This window comes from Uranotaenia lowii, chromosome 3 (genome assembly GCF_029784155.1).
Source record: "Uranotaenia lowii strain MFRU-FL chromosome 3, ASM2978415v1, whole genome shotgun sequence".
NCBI classification, from domain to species: domain Eukaryota; kingdom Metazoa; phylum Arthropoda; class Insecta; order Diptera; family Culicidae; genus Uranotaenia; species Uranotaenia lowii.
Window position 1 is genome coordinate 150531095 of NC_073693.1, and position 18113 is coordinate 150549207.

The 18113-nt window shown below is 37.0% G+C and overlaps 2 protein-coding genes across 4 annotated transcripts in view; one reads left to right on the forward strand and one right to left on the reverse strand.

The window, feature by feature from the left end:
- Positions 1 to 8342, forward strand: part of LOC129753982 (uncharacterized) — a 326624-nt gene extending 318282 nt beyond the window's left edge. For all 3 annotated transcript variants that reach the window (XM_055749837.1, XM_055749838.1, XM_055749836.1), the window contains one exon: positions 50 to 8342. In XM_055749837.1, the coding sequence (XP_055605812.1) occupies positions 50 to 253 (204 nt within the window). In that variant the 3' untranslated portion in view covers positions 254 to 8342. The remainder of the gene's footprint in view (positions 1 to 49) is intronic.
- A 3917-nt stretch (positions 8343 to 12259) lies between these two features.
- On the reverse strand, positions 12260 to 17314 carry LOC129752722 (uncharacterized). Its single transcript, XM_055748493.1, has one exon. The coding sequence runs from the start codon at positions 17312 to 17314 to the stop codon at positions 12260 to 12262; it is 5055 nt and encodes a 1684-aa protein (XP_055604468.1).
- Between the last annotated feature and the right edge of the window lie 799 nt (positions 17315 to 18113).

An 18113-nucleotide genomic window follows, 5' to 3' on the forward strand; every position in this document is an offset into this window, starting at 1 on the left:
TCTCCATTCTAATTCTGATCCCAACTTTTGTTTTTCTCTCTCATTGCAGCCTTCAACCCGGCCGGAATCGGACTTCACCCTGGATTTGCCACGGGCCGAGCAGCTCCGGGTCAAGATGAAAAAGGAAAAGCAACTGCGGAGCCGCTGCCGGTGGATTTTCTATCTGCTCAGCGTTGTGTTCTTCCTGCTTTCGGTCATGGTAGTCAGCCTGGTGCTAACCCGGGGCAAACGGATGTTTGGCAGCATGATCTGACCGGCATGTTGACCCGTCCATGTCGGTTTGTCTGTGTGTTTATGAGTTCTTAACAGTTGGATAAGGTTGTCATTTTGAATTTTTCTGTTTTTAAACTTATGAGAGACTTTTAAACGGATTTTCTTCTGTTTTTTCTTCTTTGTAAGTATTGGAAACATTACGTTGATTCAATCGTGGTTTAAATATAAGTTTTTTTAAGCGCTGTTTTTTTTTACTTGAACATTGAACAATTTTTTCTCATTTTTATCAAAAACTACTAGAGCTTAAAAAGTTGTAACTCACAAAACAAATTTTGAAAATAAGCGCATCATAAAATTTATTTAGACGTGAATTTACGAATTAAAGTACAAAAGCAACACACGATGAAACAATTTATATACTTTACATCTATGATGTAAAGTGATGCCAACAAAAAGATGCAAATTTACATAATATGTTTAATTGATCATCGATTTAACGTCAGTATAATGCTCCACCGTGTGTTGTTTTCGTGTATTAATTACACTCCGATTTTCGCCTAAATTTTGTTCTGTAGATGGCGCAAACTTCAATTGTTAAAGGCCACCCATTACTTTGCTAAAAAGTTAGACATTGTACTCCCAAGTGTTGTTCTCATTCGATTTTGCAGGTTTTTTCAAATTGCACTGAAAAAGTCATGATATATTTTTTACCCATCTGCACCTCTTGTGGTTTTTTGATAAAAAAAATATGGTCATTCTTATTATTTTCATTACATTGTTGAAACTCATTGCTTTAAATCAGAACTTAAATATAAAAAATGTTGGTATGGAAAATGTAAATGTAAAATCAGTTTTGCCATTTTATTTTCTTCTTTTAAAGCTTCGTTTTAAAAACGGAATTAAGTTTATAATGATTATTTCAAAGCAAGTAAATAAAAATGCTCGATACCAAGACTCGACATTGGTAATCTGGACATAACACTTTTGACCTTAAATTTTAAACTTTTAATTATTTTTTTTATATTTGTAAATATTCAGTAAGTATTCGTGCCACGAGTGCCACCTATAGGGATATGTCGGGTAGGACGATCACCCTAAGGTAGAATCGCCATAGAAAACCAGATATTGCTTTTTTGAACACAGTGTCAGTGCATATAAGCAAATTAGGTTGATTGCTGTCGTATGAACTATAGAAATTAGTTATTTCCCTCATTAAAACTGTTTTTACAGCAATCCAAAACATGTTTGCAAATTAAACTTTTCAAAAAAGGTTGGAAGTTAAGGAATATTTTGCCAGAAAAATTGTTGTAAAAGCACATATTTTTGGAAGTTAAGTATTTGAGAACGTTCTGAAACCAAAATGGAATCAACTGGCTCGAGACCATCGAAACAGTTTGGTTTTTCTGAATTCCGTATTTTATAGGCGCTGTCTTCTGTTTGGCAAGCTAAGTGCTTTTCGACCGACAATTGGTCTTGCCAAGGTCTTTTGAAGACATTTGCGGATCAAACCGATGAAAAATTTAAATTCCTGGAAAAACTTATGTGTCTGTCTTAACCATCTCCAGGGTTGGAAAACAAAAAAAAAATCAAATCTTGAGTTTGTCTGATTAAATCAATCTTCTCCAATTTGTCTTAACAACATTTGCTGCTCCAAACATGCTTCGTAACTTGAAAGCAAAAAAAAATATATTAAAAGTCTACTATGAAAAAATTGAAAATTCTAACTGTTTTGTTTCAAGGGATACAGCTTTATTTCGTTCTACAAAGTTATAGAATAGGCAAAAATATGCAACTTTGTTAAAAATACCAAAATTCTATCTATATTATAATTGGTTATGCTTTCAAGTTATGAAGCAAGTTTTAAGGTGCAAATCTTGTTAAGACAGTTTAGAGATAAAATGAAAAACAAATAAGCTGCGAAAAAGTTTTACATTTTGCCCTTTTGGACCTCTGTGCAGTGAGAGGGTAACAAATTTTGTTTCTTGTAAATGATCACTATAAAAACTTTTTTCAAGTCTTTTAGAATGATTTTAATTGAACAGGTTTGAAAATTTCAGTTGATTTTTTTGTCGAAATGAAAAAAAAAATGCTGCAACGATTTTTTATTCACCTCACCAGAACCCGCCTTAGCAACTTTTTTTTTAAACGATTGTTGCTCAATCCCTTCGACCGTAATTCGCTGATTTTCCTTCATATGATTAATAAAAACACAACCTTTGAAAACGATTGCAATTTGTTTTGTTTACTATTATGAGACCTTACTTGATGTAAATGAACAAAGGGTCTCCAAAGTGGCAAACATATACCCATTATTAGATGTATGCCAAACATTGTAATTTTCAATCGACTGGAAGTGCCGGTTTGATTCGCTGTGTCCGTCTTACCTGACTTTCCCCTATGTGTATAGAAATGAAATGTACAAAATTATTCAACATTCAAACTTTGCAATTATTTACAATCTGCATAAATAGGTACCGTAAACGGGGTGACATTGATCACCCGGGTAACTTTGAACTATATGATTTTTTTCTCTACATAATAATCAATAACAAGTCTTAAGTTAAAAAATCTCAAAACTTTTTTCTAGTTTTAAAAACCTATGAGTTGAGTTTCAAATTGGAAAAACTTGGTTTGTTTTTGAAAATTTCAAATGTAAGTAAAAAATTTAATTTCAAAGTCTTGAAATATCTATTTTTGAAGGCTCGTAAGTAAACGCCTTCCTGATTAAATCAAAGCGGTAAACTTATGTAAGCGTATAACTTTTTTCCTTAGTAAATGAATAGTTTTTGTTATATTTTGAGGAAAATTTTTTATATTTCATAAAAATTGGGACATTTTCCAAGAGTAAGCCAGTCTAGGACAAAAAGCTCGAAACCCTTCAAATGGTAAAGTTTGAAGAAGAAAATTAAAGAGGAATAGTACGAGGGCTTAGGGAGTTTAATGAAGGCAGAATTTAATTTTTTTTTGTAGATGAAATTTTTCGAATAGTGGATGAAAATTTAGCTCCTTTATTTATGCAACATCATTGTCCATATTTCAATTTTAATTGTTGTTTGGCCTTAACACATTGAGGACCGGGATGTTGTTTTTTTTTGGACCGCGAAGAAATCTATACCAAGAAATACTTGAATTCAGCATTGCATATCTCAGAATTAACTTGACCAAAAGTTAGAAATTTAGTATTTTGAGGACACCTAAAGTGTTGTGTTCAATTTTGTAGAGTTTCATGATTAATTTTACATCATTTCAGTTTGTTCTGAACCGTCTAAGCAACTGATAAACTAGCATTTAAAAATATTGTGTAGGTGTTTTGTATGCTTTATGATAAAAAAAATCTCGTTAAACCGTCAATCAGTCTCTAACTGATCAATGTTACCCCAAAGCATCAAATTCTAAACAAAGACGATTTTTATATCAAATTTAAAGTAGTCGTATAAATTTCTGCAACCATGTTTTACGCTCATAGGAGTCCAGTACTGGTTTTAAAAATATGAAACATGCCGCATTTCCCTTAACCGAAAAAGTAATCTAGAAATTTTGAAAAAAGTGATCAATCTTACCCCGGATTATTGTATGGATGTATTGTAGCCAAATCGGTTATGTTTGATTTGCCCAAACTTACCTGTGCAAAATTTCAGCTCAATCGAACTTGATTTAGGGGTGCCTCAAAGCGCTCTAAGTTTCGATTTTTTGACCATCAAAAATCAACAACGGGTGAAAAGAAATCGCAAAAATCGAAATTTTAATTTTTATGCCAAATGACTTACAAATATATGAAACGTCGAGATCTGGTCTTAAAAAAAACTCGGCCATAAATCGAATTTTCCGAAAAACGGACGGTTTTCCTAAAAAAAAACCCAGATAGTCGATTTTTGACCAAATTTCTGTTTAGGGATTACACCAAATATCGACGTTGCATTTCTATGGCATTTGGCATCAAATTTTAATTTTTCAATTTTTCTGATTTTCTTTCCCTCGCTTACGTGATTTTTTAAATTCTAAAGTCGATTTTTGACAAAAAAAAAATGAATTTCGAGATTACACCAGATTTCGACGTTTTGTGCATTTTAAACTCATTTTGCATCAATTTTTTTCGATTTTTCTTTTTTTCTCGTTTTTGCGATTATGAGAGAAAAAAAATCTGAAACTTTGAGCGCTTTTAAGCACCCCTAAATCAAGTTCGATTGAGCTAAAATTATGCTCGTATCCGTTTTTTTTGGTCAATTTACAAAATTGAAATGGTCGATTTTCAAAATTCGATCATGAAATTTTCCCATACATCCAATGTAACCCTAGTATTCATATAGTTGTACAGTTGCGTTAAAAAGGTATTAAATCGCGCAGAGCATCGCATAAAATTCTAACTTTGACAGAATGCCATTTCTCTCTCAGTCAATATTTTGTCAAAAACTTTCACGCCAACTATATTAACTCATAAACTCTTCAATCAATAAGTTTTGAACATTTCACGGGCACCAGAAAGAGCAATTGAGCTGTTATAGTAAAACTAGGGAAAACTGAGATTGCTTCACAAAATGCAAACTGTGAGAGAAATGAAATTTTATCAAAGTTGGAGGTTTGTAAAAGCTATGGTTCGAAACATGAGTAATATAGGAACACTTATCAGACTTAAATTTGTGATTGAAATTGAAACAAAATAAGTCAAAAAGATGTTCCCAAAAAAAAAAAACGATGGATCGCCTTTTCAAGCTAATTTGGCAGTGTTTTTTTAACGGTCGCCATGTGAACAAATTCTAGTATGTTTTAGTTATATTGCCATTCCAGCGAGGTTGCCTTTTATAATATCAGGATTAAAAATGATAGCTTCCAAAATCGGCAAAGTTTTAAGATTAATTAGTAGCATCCTGACGAGAAGTTACATGCGAACTAAATGAACTATTTTAGTGTGAAATTCTGATTTAGTATCTACCAATTTGAAGGATTTTCGAGCTAAGACTTTCTAGTTATCTAATTGAATGTTTGAAATTTTATAGCCAAAGTTTCAAAACTCACATCTTATTTAATCAATGTTTTCTGGATTCCACTTCAAAAAGAGTATACGTGTAAGAAAAACACATTAACCCTTCATTTCATGATTTTTTTTATTTTTCTTTAAAAATCATTTTTAACAGTTGGAAACGCAGAGTACATCAAGAAAAAAATTAAAGTAAAATACGATTTTTCATTTTTTCCATACATTAATTGTTGCAAATTTGTTACTTTATGAAACGAAGGGTTAATTGATATTGACATAATAACAAAGGAACATCGCAAAAATATTGTTGAACTTCTATCTATTCATTTTGAACATCTTTAGACTTATTTTGTCACTTTCACAAGAATTTTCAATGACAACCTTATCCAATGCTTTTTTTTTGTATTTTGAACGAGAATATGTGCAGCTACAAAGATCAAGTTGATTATAGGTTAGCTCAATTGACATGATTTTTTTCTACATTTTCAAAACTGGTTTTAAATTAATTTAGCGCATTGAGTTCTAACCTTTTATCACGGAAGTTTCATCTCTGGTGTCATTCGATTAAAATCGGATCAAATTTGAGCAAAATCAGTCATTCAAAACTGATAAAATACCCAACTAATTTTTTTATTCGTGTTTCATAAGGTTGCCAGATTGAACGGTTTTATCCTGGTTTTCCCGAGTATTTAATATAAAATTTGAGAAAAATCCGATCCGGCCCGGTTGCTTGGATTTCATTGGAAAAGCCCGGTGATTTACCCGGGTTTTTTCTTAATCTCATTCTCAAATCAAACTTAAAAAAAACAAATTGTGTTGTATTTTTTTTATTTATGCGTCCAAAACGAATGTGTTTGAGTAAGTTTCTTAGAAATATCCATGGAAGGTTTGGAGAAACTTTAAAATACGATTTGAACTCTGTTGATAAATTTTGATGAAAAAAATATATTTTAGTTATTTTTTATGTATATTTTTTTTAATTTTTGTCGAGTTATTCCAAGGTTTTAACCAAATTTGCAATGGATATTGCCCGGATTTTGGTCAAAATTTTTGAAATCAAATGCCCGGATTTGGCCAGGTTTTTAGTTGAATGAAATAGCCCAGATATATCCATCCTGGATACGCGTTGAAAAATTCAGGCAACATTAGTATTTCGAATAGGAAATCGTTTTCATTGAAAATTATTATTTAAAAGAGAAAATGCTTGAAAAACCTGTAATATTTAAAAGACCGCAAATCGTTTTAAAGTTTTAACCGATGCTTTACTACAACTTCAAAAACTTCGTTTTGGTTGGAAATTCTTTCAAAAAACCTATTTCATTTTAGAACAGAAAAAAGAATCATTATTTTTTCTCTAGGAATTAAAAAATAGTTGAAATTTTCAGTAATTATTTTTATCGTTTATTTGGTTTACAAACATTTTAAAAACTTTTTTTATTCGTGTCCATTCTTCAAGAAAATTGATTTTCAAATTAAAAACCATTAGTTCATACATAGATTTTGCAAAGTCATTTACTTAAATTTTTATTGATTTAAAATTGGGTTATTAATTTTTTCAAGTATATAACGTAGCAAACAAGTGGAGGCGAGATATTAAGGTTGCCAGAATTTTCTCAATACCTATCCGGCCGGGTAAATAGCTATTTTAAATAAAATCTGGCAAAATCCGGGCTTTTGATTTTAAAATTGACGACTATAAAACCGGGCAAAATCTGGGCAAATTTTGTCAAAACCCAGAAATTGCTTTGCAAAAATCAAGAAAAAAAATTTTTTTTATCGAAACTTATCAACAGATTTCAAATCGTATTTTTCAATATCAAAAAAAAAAATTATGATTATTTTTATGAAACTTGTTGGAAAAATTTTGTTCAAGAGGCACAAATAAAAAAAATTAGATACATCACAATTTGTTTTTTTAATTTGATTTGCCAAAAAAAAAAGTGAATAAATCCGGGCTTAATCCGGGCATTGTTCAATGAAATCTGGGCAACCGAGTTGGGCCGTACTGTTCCCAAATTTTGTATTAAATATCCGGGCAAATCCGGTTAAAACCGGACAATCTGGCAACCTTATGATATACCCATAATGATAAATAAACGATGATGAGTAATCGAGTAAAATGAAAAAAAGCACCGACCGAGAACCGAACTCGAACCTTCCTAGTGCACTCCCCGGCACCTTACCACAAGTCTAACTCGTCAATTGATTATCAGTACGCTTTATCCTAAGGTTGTCAAACTACACGTTTTTATCCAGGTTTGCCCTGATATTAATTACAAAATTTGGGAAAATTCAAATCCGACCCGGTTGCTCGGATTTCATTAAAAAAAAGCCTGGATTTGCCGGGGTTTTCCCGAGTTTATTCGCTTTACTACTTTACTATTCTACTAATCAAACAAAAACTAAATTGTGATGTTGAAAATTTAATTCATGCGTTCAAAACGAAATTTTTTTAGCGAGGAAGAATGACCTTAACGGGTTAAACTCCTATCAAAAAGAAAAGAAAACATTTTTTTAGCAAGTTTTTTTTTACAAAATTAATCATAAAAAGTTTTTTGGAAGCCTTAAACCGATTTTTTATTTTTTTTAAAGATTTTTATTTTTTATTTTTGTTGAATTATTGCTGGGTTTTTACCAAATTTGCCCAAATTGGTTGTCGATATTGGTTGGATTTTTGGTTGTCGATTTTGAAACCAATGCCCGGATTTGGCCTGGTTTATGAATGAAATAGACCGTATTTTTTCGGCCCGGATACGTACTGAAAAAAAATCTGGCAACCTCACAATAGCCCTATTGTTGAAATTTTTGAGCGGTCCTGGGAAGAAAGGAAGAGACCCGTGTGCGTGTCAATTGAAGCCACACTCATTCATCGCATATCACTTCACTTCAATGATATATTAGATCGTTAAAAACCATTCAATATATTTGCTACAATTTGGCAACTTATTTACGAATTAACTTTTCATACGCCCGATTCAACTTGTATTTGGGCAAAAAGTGTCGTAAATGAATCATGAAAAATCTCACAATAGAATTATTTTTTTCGATGGTGATTGAAAATGTCCTCATGAACGATTTAAATTACCATTTCCATTTCGATTTTATGTTAGATGTGAAATATCCAGCTTAAAATTTAAAATCATTTTTGATAATTGACGAGTTTGTTTTTGTTTGAATAATTCCTTTTTGATGCAGATTGATTATAGGATGATTGATTATATAAATTAAATTGCTTTTCTGGATAAATTGAATAAGTTTAAATTTAAATTTAATTTAAAACGGTTGAATGTTATTTCGGTATTCACTCTATCTGAAGTCATCTACTTTTGAATCATTTTTTTTTATTTTCCAGAAATTTAGTTGACAAATTCTAATTCAGATGACTATTATTTAAGATTTCGGCATTACTTATTTCGCTTTAAGTTCAACCATTCTTTCGTTTGTCATTATGTTCAGTATTCAAGTTTATTTTGTTTTTTTTAATAATGATCAAATATTGAAATTCATGAAATTGTTGATAAGAATCTTTTTCTGGACGTATAAACTAAAGAAATATTTGCAACACAAATAGGGTGAATAAATCCGGGCAAAACTCAAGCATTTTTCAATGAACCCGGACGGATCCAAATTTTTGTATAAAATATACGAGCACACCAGAATAAAACAGGGTCATCTGGGAAGCTCATTCTAGAGGAACTTTTTTCTTTGGACAGTGTTGCAGAAAAAGTGGAAAATAAGGTTGCAGAATTTTTTCATCACGTACCAGGGTTGGACAAATCCAGACTTTTTTATCTAAAAACCTGGCAAAATCCAGGCAATGGATTTCTAAATTGTCGACCATTAAGCTGGGCAATATCCTGGTATATTTGGTAAAAACTCAGGAATTGCTCAACACAAAGCAAGAAAAAAAAAAGATATTTTTTTATCATAAACAATCTGCAGTTTTGAGGCTTTCAAAAAACCTTTCACGGTTTTTTTTTATAAAACTTGCTCAAAAAACGACGTTTCGAACACATCAATGAAAATTTTTACAATACAATTTGAAAAATATAATAAAGTGAATAAATCCGGGCAAATTCCCGGTTTTTTTTTCAATGGAATCTGGTCAACCGGGCCGTACCGAACTTTTGTTAAATTTTGTATTAAATGTCCGGGCAAAAAGGGATAAAACCAAGCAATCTGGCTTCCTAAGTATAAAATCATCTATTGGGAACTTTTTACAGAAATATGAATAACATCTTTTTTATTTTTGAATATCATATTAACCAATTATAAATTAAAAGAAATCATCTTTTTTATTTAATTTAATCTGTAGTAAGCTAAATATTTCGACAGTTTCATAGTCAAGAATAGATTACTTTCGTGTGAGCTTACTCGCCGGAGTCCATGTTCAACGCTACCATCTACTTTTATGGAAAATCAATTTCATTAAATCTGCTTTTGATTGGATGGCCTCGCCTGAACGCAGCTTCTGATTCCCGGAAAGTGAGGAAAAATTAGATTCAGTCTTTTGGAAAGCTTTCACTTTTCTACGCCAACAAGCATGAAAGCAAAATAAAAAAAAACCTTCAAATCGTTCAAATGACACACGGATGGATGGATTGACGATCGTTTCACTTTTTTGCTTTCTGTGTTACTACAGGAAAAAATTGACAAAGGTGAATTTCCCTGGCCTTCGCGAAGAATTCCGCAAAGGACATTTTCTGCTGGTGGAAATTTTAACGCCCTTTTCCGCAGAGACCCGAGGCGCGTTTTGTATCGCTCGTTTGTTGGCGGAAATTAACTTTCTTTCTGGGAGAGTTTATTGATGGAAAATTGATTGCCGTAGCAAAATTTCACTCCTGTTGCGATTATTTTCTTTTGATGAGGGAAATCATTTATTCCGCATCTGTTCTGTTATTCCTGTGCTTCCAAAGCTCGGTGAATGCAGTTTGAATCTTAAATCAACCTGATTGAGTAGCTTTTCCGACTAATCGACATCGACAGACATCGAAGAAACCGCCTATAATGAACAGATTTCATTCTTAACAAGAACATAAAAAACCTTACAGTTACCATCAGAGTCCGCATTTCAGAAATCGATAGAAAACAACGATTCATTTCAGTTAGCTGTAGGCAGGAAATAACTTTGAATTAACTTAAGCAAATCGGATGGCACGTGACGAAGAGAAGTGAAATCTTATTTTATTGTGATTTAGTCATTTAGCTGGATAAGATTAACAGATTAACGTAACGTAAAATGTGAAATGAACTCGTTGTGAATTGTTGGAAGAAAAAAAAATGCTTGTAAATAATAGATGAGTAGAGCAGTCGCGACTAGCAATCGCGACTGTTAGAACGAATTTATATTGAAATGTCTTTGAAAATGATTACAAATAAAAACAATAAACATCTCTTAAGTTGATCATTCGAAAGAAAAATCCATCCCACAGTGATGACAAATAAATGATTGTAGACTCAGCATTTCGCTTTGAAAGCGATGTCTGCTAGAAAATGATGGAATACTTCTAAGGTAAGTGAACTATCTCTAGCAATTGATTGATTTAATTCGCCATTAAAGGCTTGTTAATGGCCAAAACTACTTCATGCCGTATAATTTTCCTGAATGTATGTAAATATGTTTTAGTAAGTTCAATAAGATTTTTCCCCAAAATTTGGTTTTGAGACTGATTTTCTTTCTTGTCAAATTTTGGTCATTGAACTTACATATACGCTATCTCAAAAACCACTTGACAGATCGCAACACACATTCGCATTCGTAAACATTGCGTTACTAGGTATTTTGAGTGAAAATTTCAATTTATTGTAGAGTGAAAAATTAGCAGCAAACGGTTGCAAACTAAATGTCCTTTGAAAAAAGTATGATTTGGTCTCTAAAAATTCAATGTGTTTGTGATGCGTTCGACTACTTTTGTGACGTGAATTAATACTGATACTGAATTGATACTGAGGAAATAGAAGAAGATGATGGATTTCATTACTTACGACTTCGTGTTCGCTTGGGTAACGGGCCACTATCTTTACATGCTGTTTACCGTCTTTCTGCATTCCACTTCGCCAATTTTGTCGAGAAGCTTGAAAGCAAGTTGTCCCGTAATAGTTAGCATCCTAACTCAATCCTCCTAGGTGATACAAACGTGCCAGTTAATCTGTCGAGCAACAAAGTCGGCGAGTACCTCAGGATTTTGGAATCACGCAATATGTTTGTTGTCAACAATGAGGTTACGCAGCCAGCCAGTGGGAATATACTCGACCAAGTTGTATGTTCATAGAGCATCACCGCTTCAACAATGAATGAGACAATCTGCACGGATATAAGCGACCACAACATGATTGTTACCACACTGTCGAACAGTACCAACAAAGATGTCCAATACTTAAGTAAGAGCATCGTCAACCACCATCAACTTAACGCAGAACTCTCAGAAGCGCTGCAGAACATTCCGTCGACAACATGCGCTAACGAAAAGATTATACTCAAAGCCGACTGATGGGGTACCGTCCAAGCCCTTGCTTGGAGTTCTTAGTGGACTGTATTGACCTGACCTTCGGTTCCTGATGGGTTGGGGTGATTCCGTAGGGAGTGAATACTGGGCGATCTTGAAGCAATTTCCTCTGCGGCGGCAATTAACAACTCCGATGTTTACATTAGGCACAATTTATTTACAGCAAAAACGACATTTATTTGGGTTGAAAAATGCACTACATTTAAAACAAATTTATTCGCTACTGTTTACTACATATATTCTTAAGGTAAGTGACTTGCTTCAACGACTCTATTCTTCTAAGTTACAATATTATATAAAACTAAAATGGAGATCGTAAGTTCGTATTTTTCTTCGTTTTCATGATTTTCTATAAAGTTTTTGAACCAATCAGCTGTTTAATAGTGTTGTGTGAGCTTTGATGATTGCGATAATGTTGATTCGTAATGCCTCTCTGCTTCGTGGGTTTTATGCTCAATAGGGTCTTCCATCCTTGAATGTAGTACCTCAACATCCCGGCCCATCCTGAAATCGCTCGACTTTCTGAAAATAGATAAAAAGAATCTCGCGAACACAAGGGTGGGGGCTACTGATCGATTTGACTTTCCGAGACACTTGCTTGATTGAGAGCTGGTTGATACGCTGCAGGCAAAAGGCAAAGTTTCTCCACTGGTCGCGTAGATGATCCTGTAACTGTCTTCAATGTGACGACTCTTACAACTCCATCTGCTCCTGGATACACTTGCTCTACTCGACCCATCTTCCAACGACTCGGAGCTACATTATCGTCCTTGATGATCACCAATTGTCCAACCTTGATTTCTATCGGCGATCTCCATCTCTTGAAACGTCCTTGTAGCTGTGTTAAATATTCGACTCTCCATCGGTCCCAAAAAAGTTGAAGTCTTTTCTGTAAACCATGGATATTGTTCAACCTATTAATGGGCACCTCGCTATAATCCTTTTCTGGCAACTGTTGTAGAGAGTTGAGACAGTTTTCTACCTGTACCAAAAGCGTATTCATGTCCTCGAACGAAACAGCGAACTCTCCAAGAACCTTCAACAAATGTTTTTTAGCGGACCTTACAGCTGCTTCCCAAAGTCCTCCGAAGTGAGGTGCTGCTGGTGGGATGAAATGCCATTGAATACGATCGTTAGCACATTGCTTGGAAACGGCTTCTTGGTGTTGTTTACTGCGAAGTAGCTTAGTCAATTCTTTTAGGTAATTTCGGGCTCCAACGAAGTTCGTTCCATTGTCGGAAAAAATGTCGGAACAATGTCCTCTTCTACCCGTGAAACGACGTAAGGCTTGGAGAAAGCGTTCCGTGGATAAATCCGATACCAGCTCCAGATGTACCGCCTTCGTACAAAGGCAGATAAAAACTGCTACATAAGCCTTCACCGCCGGTTTTCTGGGTGCTGGACGAATAAAAACAGGCCCGAAATAATCAACACCTGTCCTTAAAAATGCTCTAGCAATGGTGACCCGTGCTTGAGGTAGTTCTCCCATAAATTGTTCGATCGGGGTTGGTTTTGATCGAAAACACTTCATGCAATTATGTACTACCTGTCGCGGAACATTTCTGCCTCCAAGTGGCCAATACTTCAACCTTACTGTACTAAGTAATAATTGCGAACCAGCGTGTAGAAGTTTGATGTGGTAATGTTTAAATAACAGCGTTGTAAACGGGTGTCTTGCTGGTAACACTATCGGGTGCTTCGTATCCTCCGATTCCAAAGATCTGCCTAATCTTCCTCCAACGCGAATCAGTCCGTCCGACGATATTCGCGGGGTGAACCATCTCAGCGGTGAACCTCGATGAATAGCTTCGTTTTTAGTTAAGGCGTTCCACTCAGCGGGAAACGACTCTTGTTGGATACGGCGGATAATGGCAAATTCTGCTTCTTTCAATTCCTCGACTGTCAGTAAACTGATAGGGTTTGGTTCCGATTTTCTCAGAATACGCATAAGCCGCATCCAGTAAGCGGTACTGCGTATAATTTGGGTAAAGGACGAGAATTTTCCTACATACTCCTCGCCAAAATGTGTTACACAACTGGTGGCTGGGTGAGCGGAACGTCGAACTTCCTCTTCGGCCAATTGTGACTCCAGGCTTCTTGGCTGCTCCGGGAAATGATTTTGCCCTAACCATTCAGGGCCCTTCCACCAAAGATTGCATCCCTCTATCTGTTCTGGGTCCATACCGCGTGAGATGAGGTCTGCTGGATTCTGCAAGCCAGGAACATGTCTCCATGAATAGTTTTCGGTGAGTGTTTGTATTTTCGCAACACGGTTGGCAACGAATGTTGACCATGTCGCCGGGATTGCCTTCAACCATTGAAGAACACAAGTTGAATCCGTCCAAAAGTGCATTTCAAGCTCCAGTTTTATTGCTGTCCGGACCTTGTTGGACAATTCCGCTGCCAAAAGCGCTCCACAGAGCTCAAGTCTTGGAATAGATTGGCATTTTAACGGTGCCACCTTCGATTTCGATGCTAGCAGACACACGAGAAACTTTCCTTCGACGTCGACACTTCTTATATATGCGCATGCTCCATAAGCGCGCTCCGATGCATCCGAGAACAAATGTAATTCCACCTGAATTGCATTAGGAATGATTGCACATCGTTGAATTTTCAGATCGTTGAGGACTGGTAGTTGACGATAGAAATTCCGCCATTCCTGTTCTACGTTAATCGGCACTGGGTTATCCCAGCCCAATCTTTCACCGTCATCCTGTAGACGCCACAAACGTTGCATAAAAATTTTTGCACTTGCTGTAACTGCTCCAACGAGTCCTAGAGGATCAAACAGCATAGCAATAGCTGACAGAATCTTTCGTTTGGATAACCGTTCATCCGTGGGAACTTCTTCAATGGTGAAATTAAACCGGAAATAATCGGTGCGCGGCTGCCATACAAGTCCTAAGGTTTTCACCGCTGGGTCTGGGTTTAAGTTGATCTCTTCGGTTTGCTGTAGGGCTTGATCATCTGGATCAACCTCTCTCAGGGCCGCTGTTGAGTTAGATGCAAACCTTCTTAGACGAAAGCCACCACTATTGGTTAATTTGATAAGATCACCACACAATTTAATAGCATCTTCTTCCAAATCCGTACCCGTGATTACATCGTCCATGTAAACATCTTCTTGTAAGGCCCTTGATGCTGCTGGGAATCGATGATGTTCGTCGGTGGCTAGTTGTTTTAGTGTTCTGGTCGCTAAGAATGGCGCCGGTTTCGTACCATACGTTACGGTAGCCAATTCAAAAGTTTCCACCTCCTTCTTAGGGTCTGCTCTCCACAGGATGCTTTGCCAAGGCATGTCCGCTTTGTGAATTCCGATCTGTCTGAACATTTTTTCAATATCCGCAACTACCATGATTTGTTTCATCCGACTACGTAGTATGAGAGCACGAAGCTCGTCCTGGATTACGGGTCCAACCAATAACGCCTCATTTAGGGATATGCCGCTGCTACTTTTAGCCGATGCGTCGAACACAACTCGTACCTTGGTGGTTGTGCTAGCCTGTTTGATAACTGGATGATGAGGAAGATAAAACCGCTTTTCTGGACCCACATTCGCCCTGCGCATGTGTCCAAGCTCCAAGTATTCCTCCATAAAACCTTGGTAGTGTTGACGTAGTTCTGGGTCCTTTTCCAATCTACGTTCCAGGGATTGAAGTCGACGGAGAGCCATCTCCCGTGATTCGCCAATGTTTGCCAACACCTTCTCGTCCTTCGGTAGTGTAACGGTGTATCGCCCAGTAGAACTTCTGCACTTGGTTAGAGCAAACTGCGCCTCGCAGCGTTGCTCTTCCGGGGAATAATTGTTTGGAGACCCTATCTCCTCACAAGACCAAAAACGAGTTAGAAGTTCATCCAGATCCACCTTGGAAGCCGTATTACAGATGATGCGTGACGAAGAAGCTTGACTTTCTACCGAACCTGTCACCAACCAGCCAAACACTGATTCAATCAGCATGGGTAAACCTTCGCCCAACGGAATTTTGGTCTGACTCGGGAAAAATGCAAAGAAGTGCTGTATTCCTAGCACCATATCCAATGATGTTGATCTAAAAAACGCTGGGTCTGCTAGTTCCACGCCCTGCGGGAATCGCCACGAAGAGACTGTCACGTTTGTTGTCGGCAGATCCGCGGTAACCTTGGGTAATAACAAGAAATCCATCGGCTGAGAAAAGTTCGATGTTCTTGACCGTACGACCGCTGACACCTGATGCTTGACCGTGGTATTTGAATGACCGATTCCAAGAACAGAAATGTTCGACCGTTTTCGAGACACCTTCATAAGCTGACAGAGCCCTTCTGTCATGAAGTTGCACTCAGAGCCTGAATCCAATAAAGCTCTTGCCTGGAACACCTTGCCTGCATCGTCTTCCACTAAGACGACAGCTGTAGCTAGCAGAACGGTTGAGGAATGACTTCTTGCCATGTTCGATGAAACGGATCCTGAATTGACGGCTGAGGTGGTTGCTGAAGCGGATGGATTACTGTTGGCAGCAGAAGCGAAAGGTTGCGATGGGCGAGTATAGTTGTTTCCTGCACTGTCGTCGCGAAAGCAGACTAGCGTATGGTGTTTTCCTCTACATTTGCGACAAACCTGGTTCGATCTGCAGTCCGAAGCTTGATGGCCACGCCGAAAACAGTTTTTGCAGAGGGAATTTTGTCGCAGCAGCTTGTCTCGAGCGGAAGCACTCAACTTCAGAAACGTAGGGCATGTGTACAGCAAATGGGATTCCGGGCAGGCAATGCAGCTTCCGACCGTCATCTGAGCTGCAGCGTGACTCGTTCGGGAAACATTTTTCTTCGACCATTGGAAGACCTCCTGTTTGTTCTCGAACGGCTTCGATGGGAGCGACGATAATATTTTCACACGGGTTTGTAGAAATTGGGTCAGATCTATCACCTTGTCTTGATTCTGGTTGGCGCTATGTTCTTCCCACGCACGGCGTGTGATCGGATCTAACCTGGAGCACAACATTTCTGATAACAGTAGGTCCTTGTATTCCTCCGGCTTTACTAACTGATCCAAGGTCTGTACGACGCGTTCGAACCCCTCTAGTAAAGTTTGTAGGTCAGAGGCCGACTCCTTGGACACCTTCGGTAGTTTAAACAGGTTCCCAACCTGCCTGCGCTTTAACACCTTGCTATCATTATACCTGGTCATCAAAATGTCCCATGCCACTGGATAATTTGCCCTTGTAAGTGACAATGGATCAATGAGAGCCCTTGCTTCTCCCGCGAGACATCCTTTCAGGTAATGAAATTTCTCAATTTCCGGTAGGTCGGCCTTGGTGTGAATAAGTGATAGGTAGAGGTCCCGAAAACTCAGCCACTGGTCGATATTGCCGTCAAAGGTTTGTAGTTTTATCTGCGGCAACCTGACGTGCTCGATGGTTGGTTGCATAGATGAATCCATGATTCTGGTAGAGTGTAAGACGCTGGTGCTGGCTTCCAATTCCTTAATACGTTCCAACATAGATGCCTTAGCATTATAGTATTTTGAAGTGAAGTCTTGTCTAATATTGGAACACGTATTTTCCTTCGATGAGTATTCTTCATGCATCTCAACATCCATCAAAGTGTCGTTCATTCGATCCCACAGCTCGTCTAACTTTTCCATTCAAACATTTATTTGTTGAACCGAAGTAACTTCACCCAAAGTGCTCGCAAAAGTGTTAATCGATTTAAACATCTCCATCAACGCCTTCACCTTCGTTTGGAGATTCCGCAGTGGTGGGTTCTTCGACGAAGAACTCGTGGTAGCAGTCGTGGCCATGGTTCCAGTTCACAAACACGAGATTCACAGTAAAATACACCAGTGGTTAGAATTTGAATCTACGTCTAGCTTCGGCAAGGAACATACACTGTAGAGCTTAACTTACTTTAAAGAAAAAATCGTTGCGCCCCTCTACAGGTATGATCTTCCAAAATTCGAATACGGGAATACGCTCAGAAATATATTAAGGCGTGGGATTACGCGTTGAATTACTCCTTTGTAAACGTTTGACGGTGGTTGCAGTATCTCAGGATCGATCAGACAATTTTGATGGTTGGCGAGAATATGATATTGTTGTAATATTTAAATTCATCCAAGCTTCGGCATAGAACATACACTGTAGAGCTTAACTTACTTTAAAGAAAAATCGTTGCGCCTCTCTACAGGTATAATCTTCCAAAACCAGCAAATCGGCTCTCCAGATGCGTAGGAGTACGGCTGTAGCTCGGTCTACGCGAGCCAAAATTGTTGCGCCTCAGTTTATAATTACAGTTGCTCGGAACGATCAGTTTGGGACGTGTTTGGCGAGGATAATATATGGATGTAGTATTTGTATTTATTTAAAGCTTCGGCAGGACGTATACTAACGGTTCTACTAACCTAACCGAAAAAATTGCTGCGCTTAATAAATCCAAATTGCAGA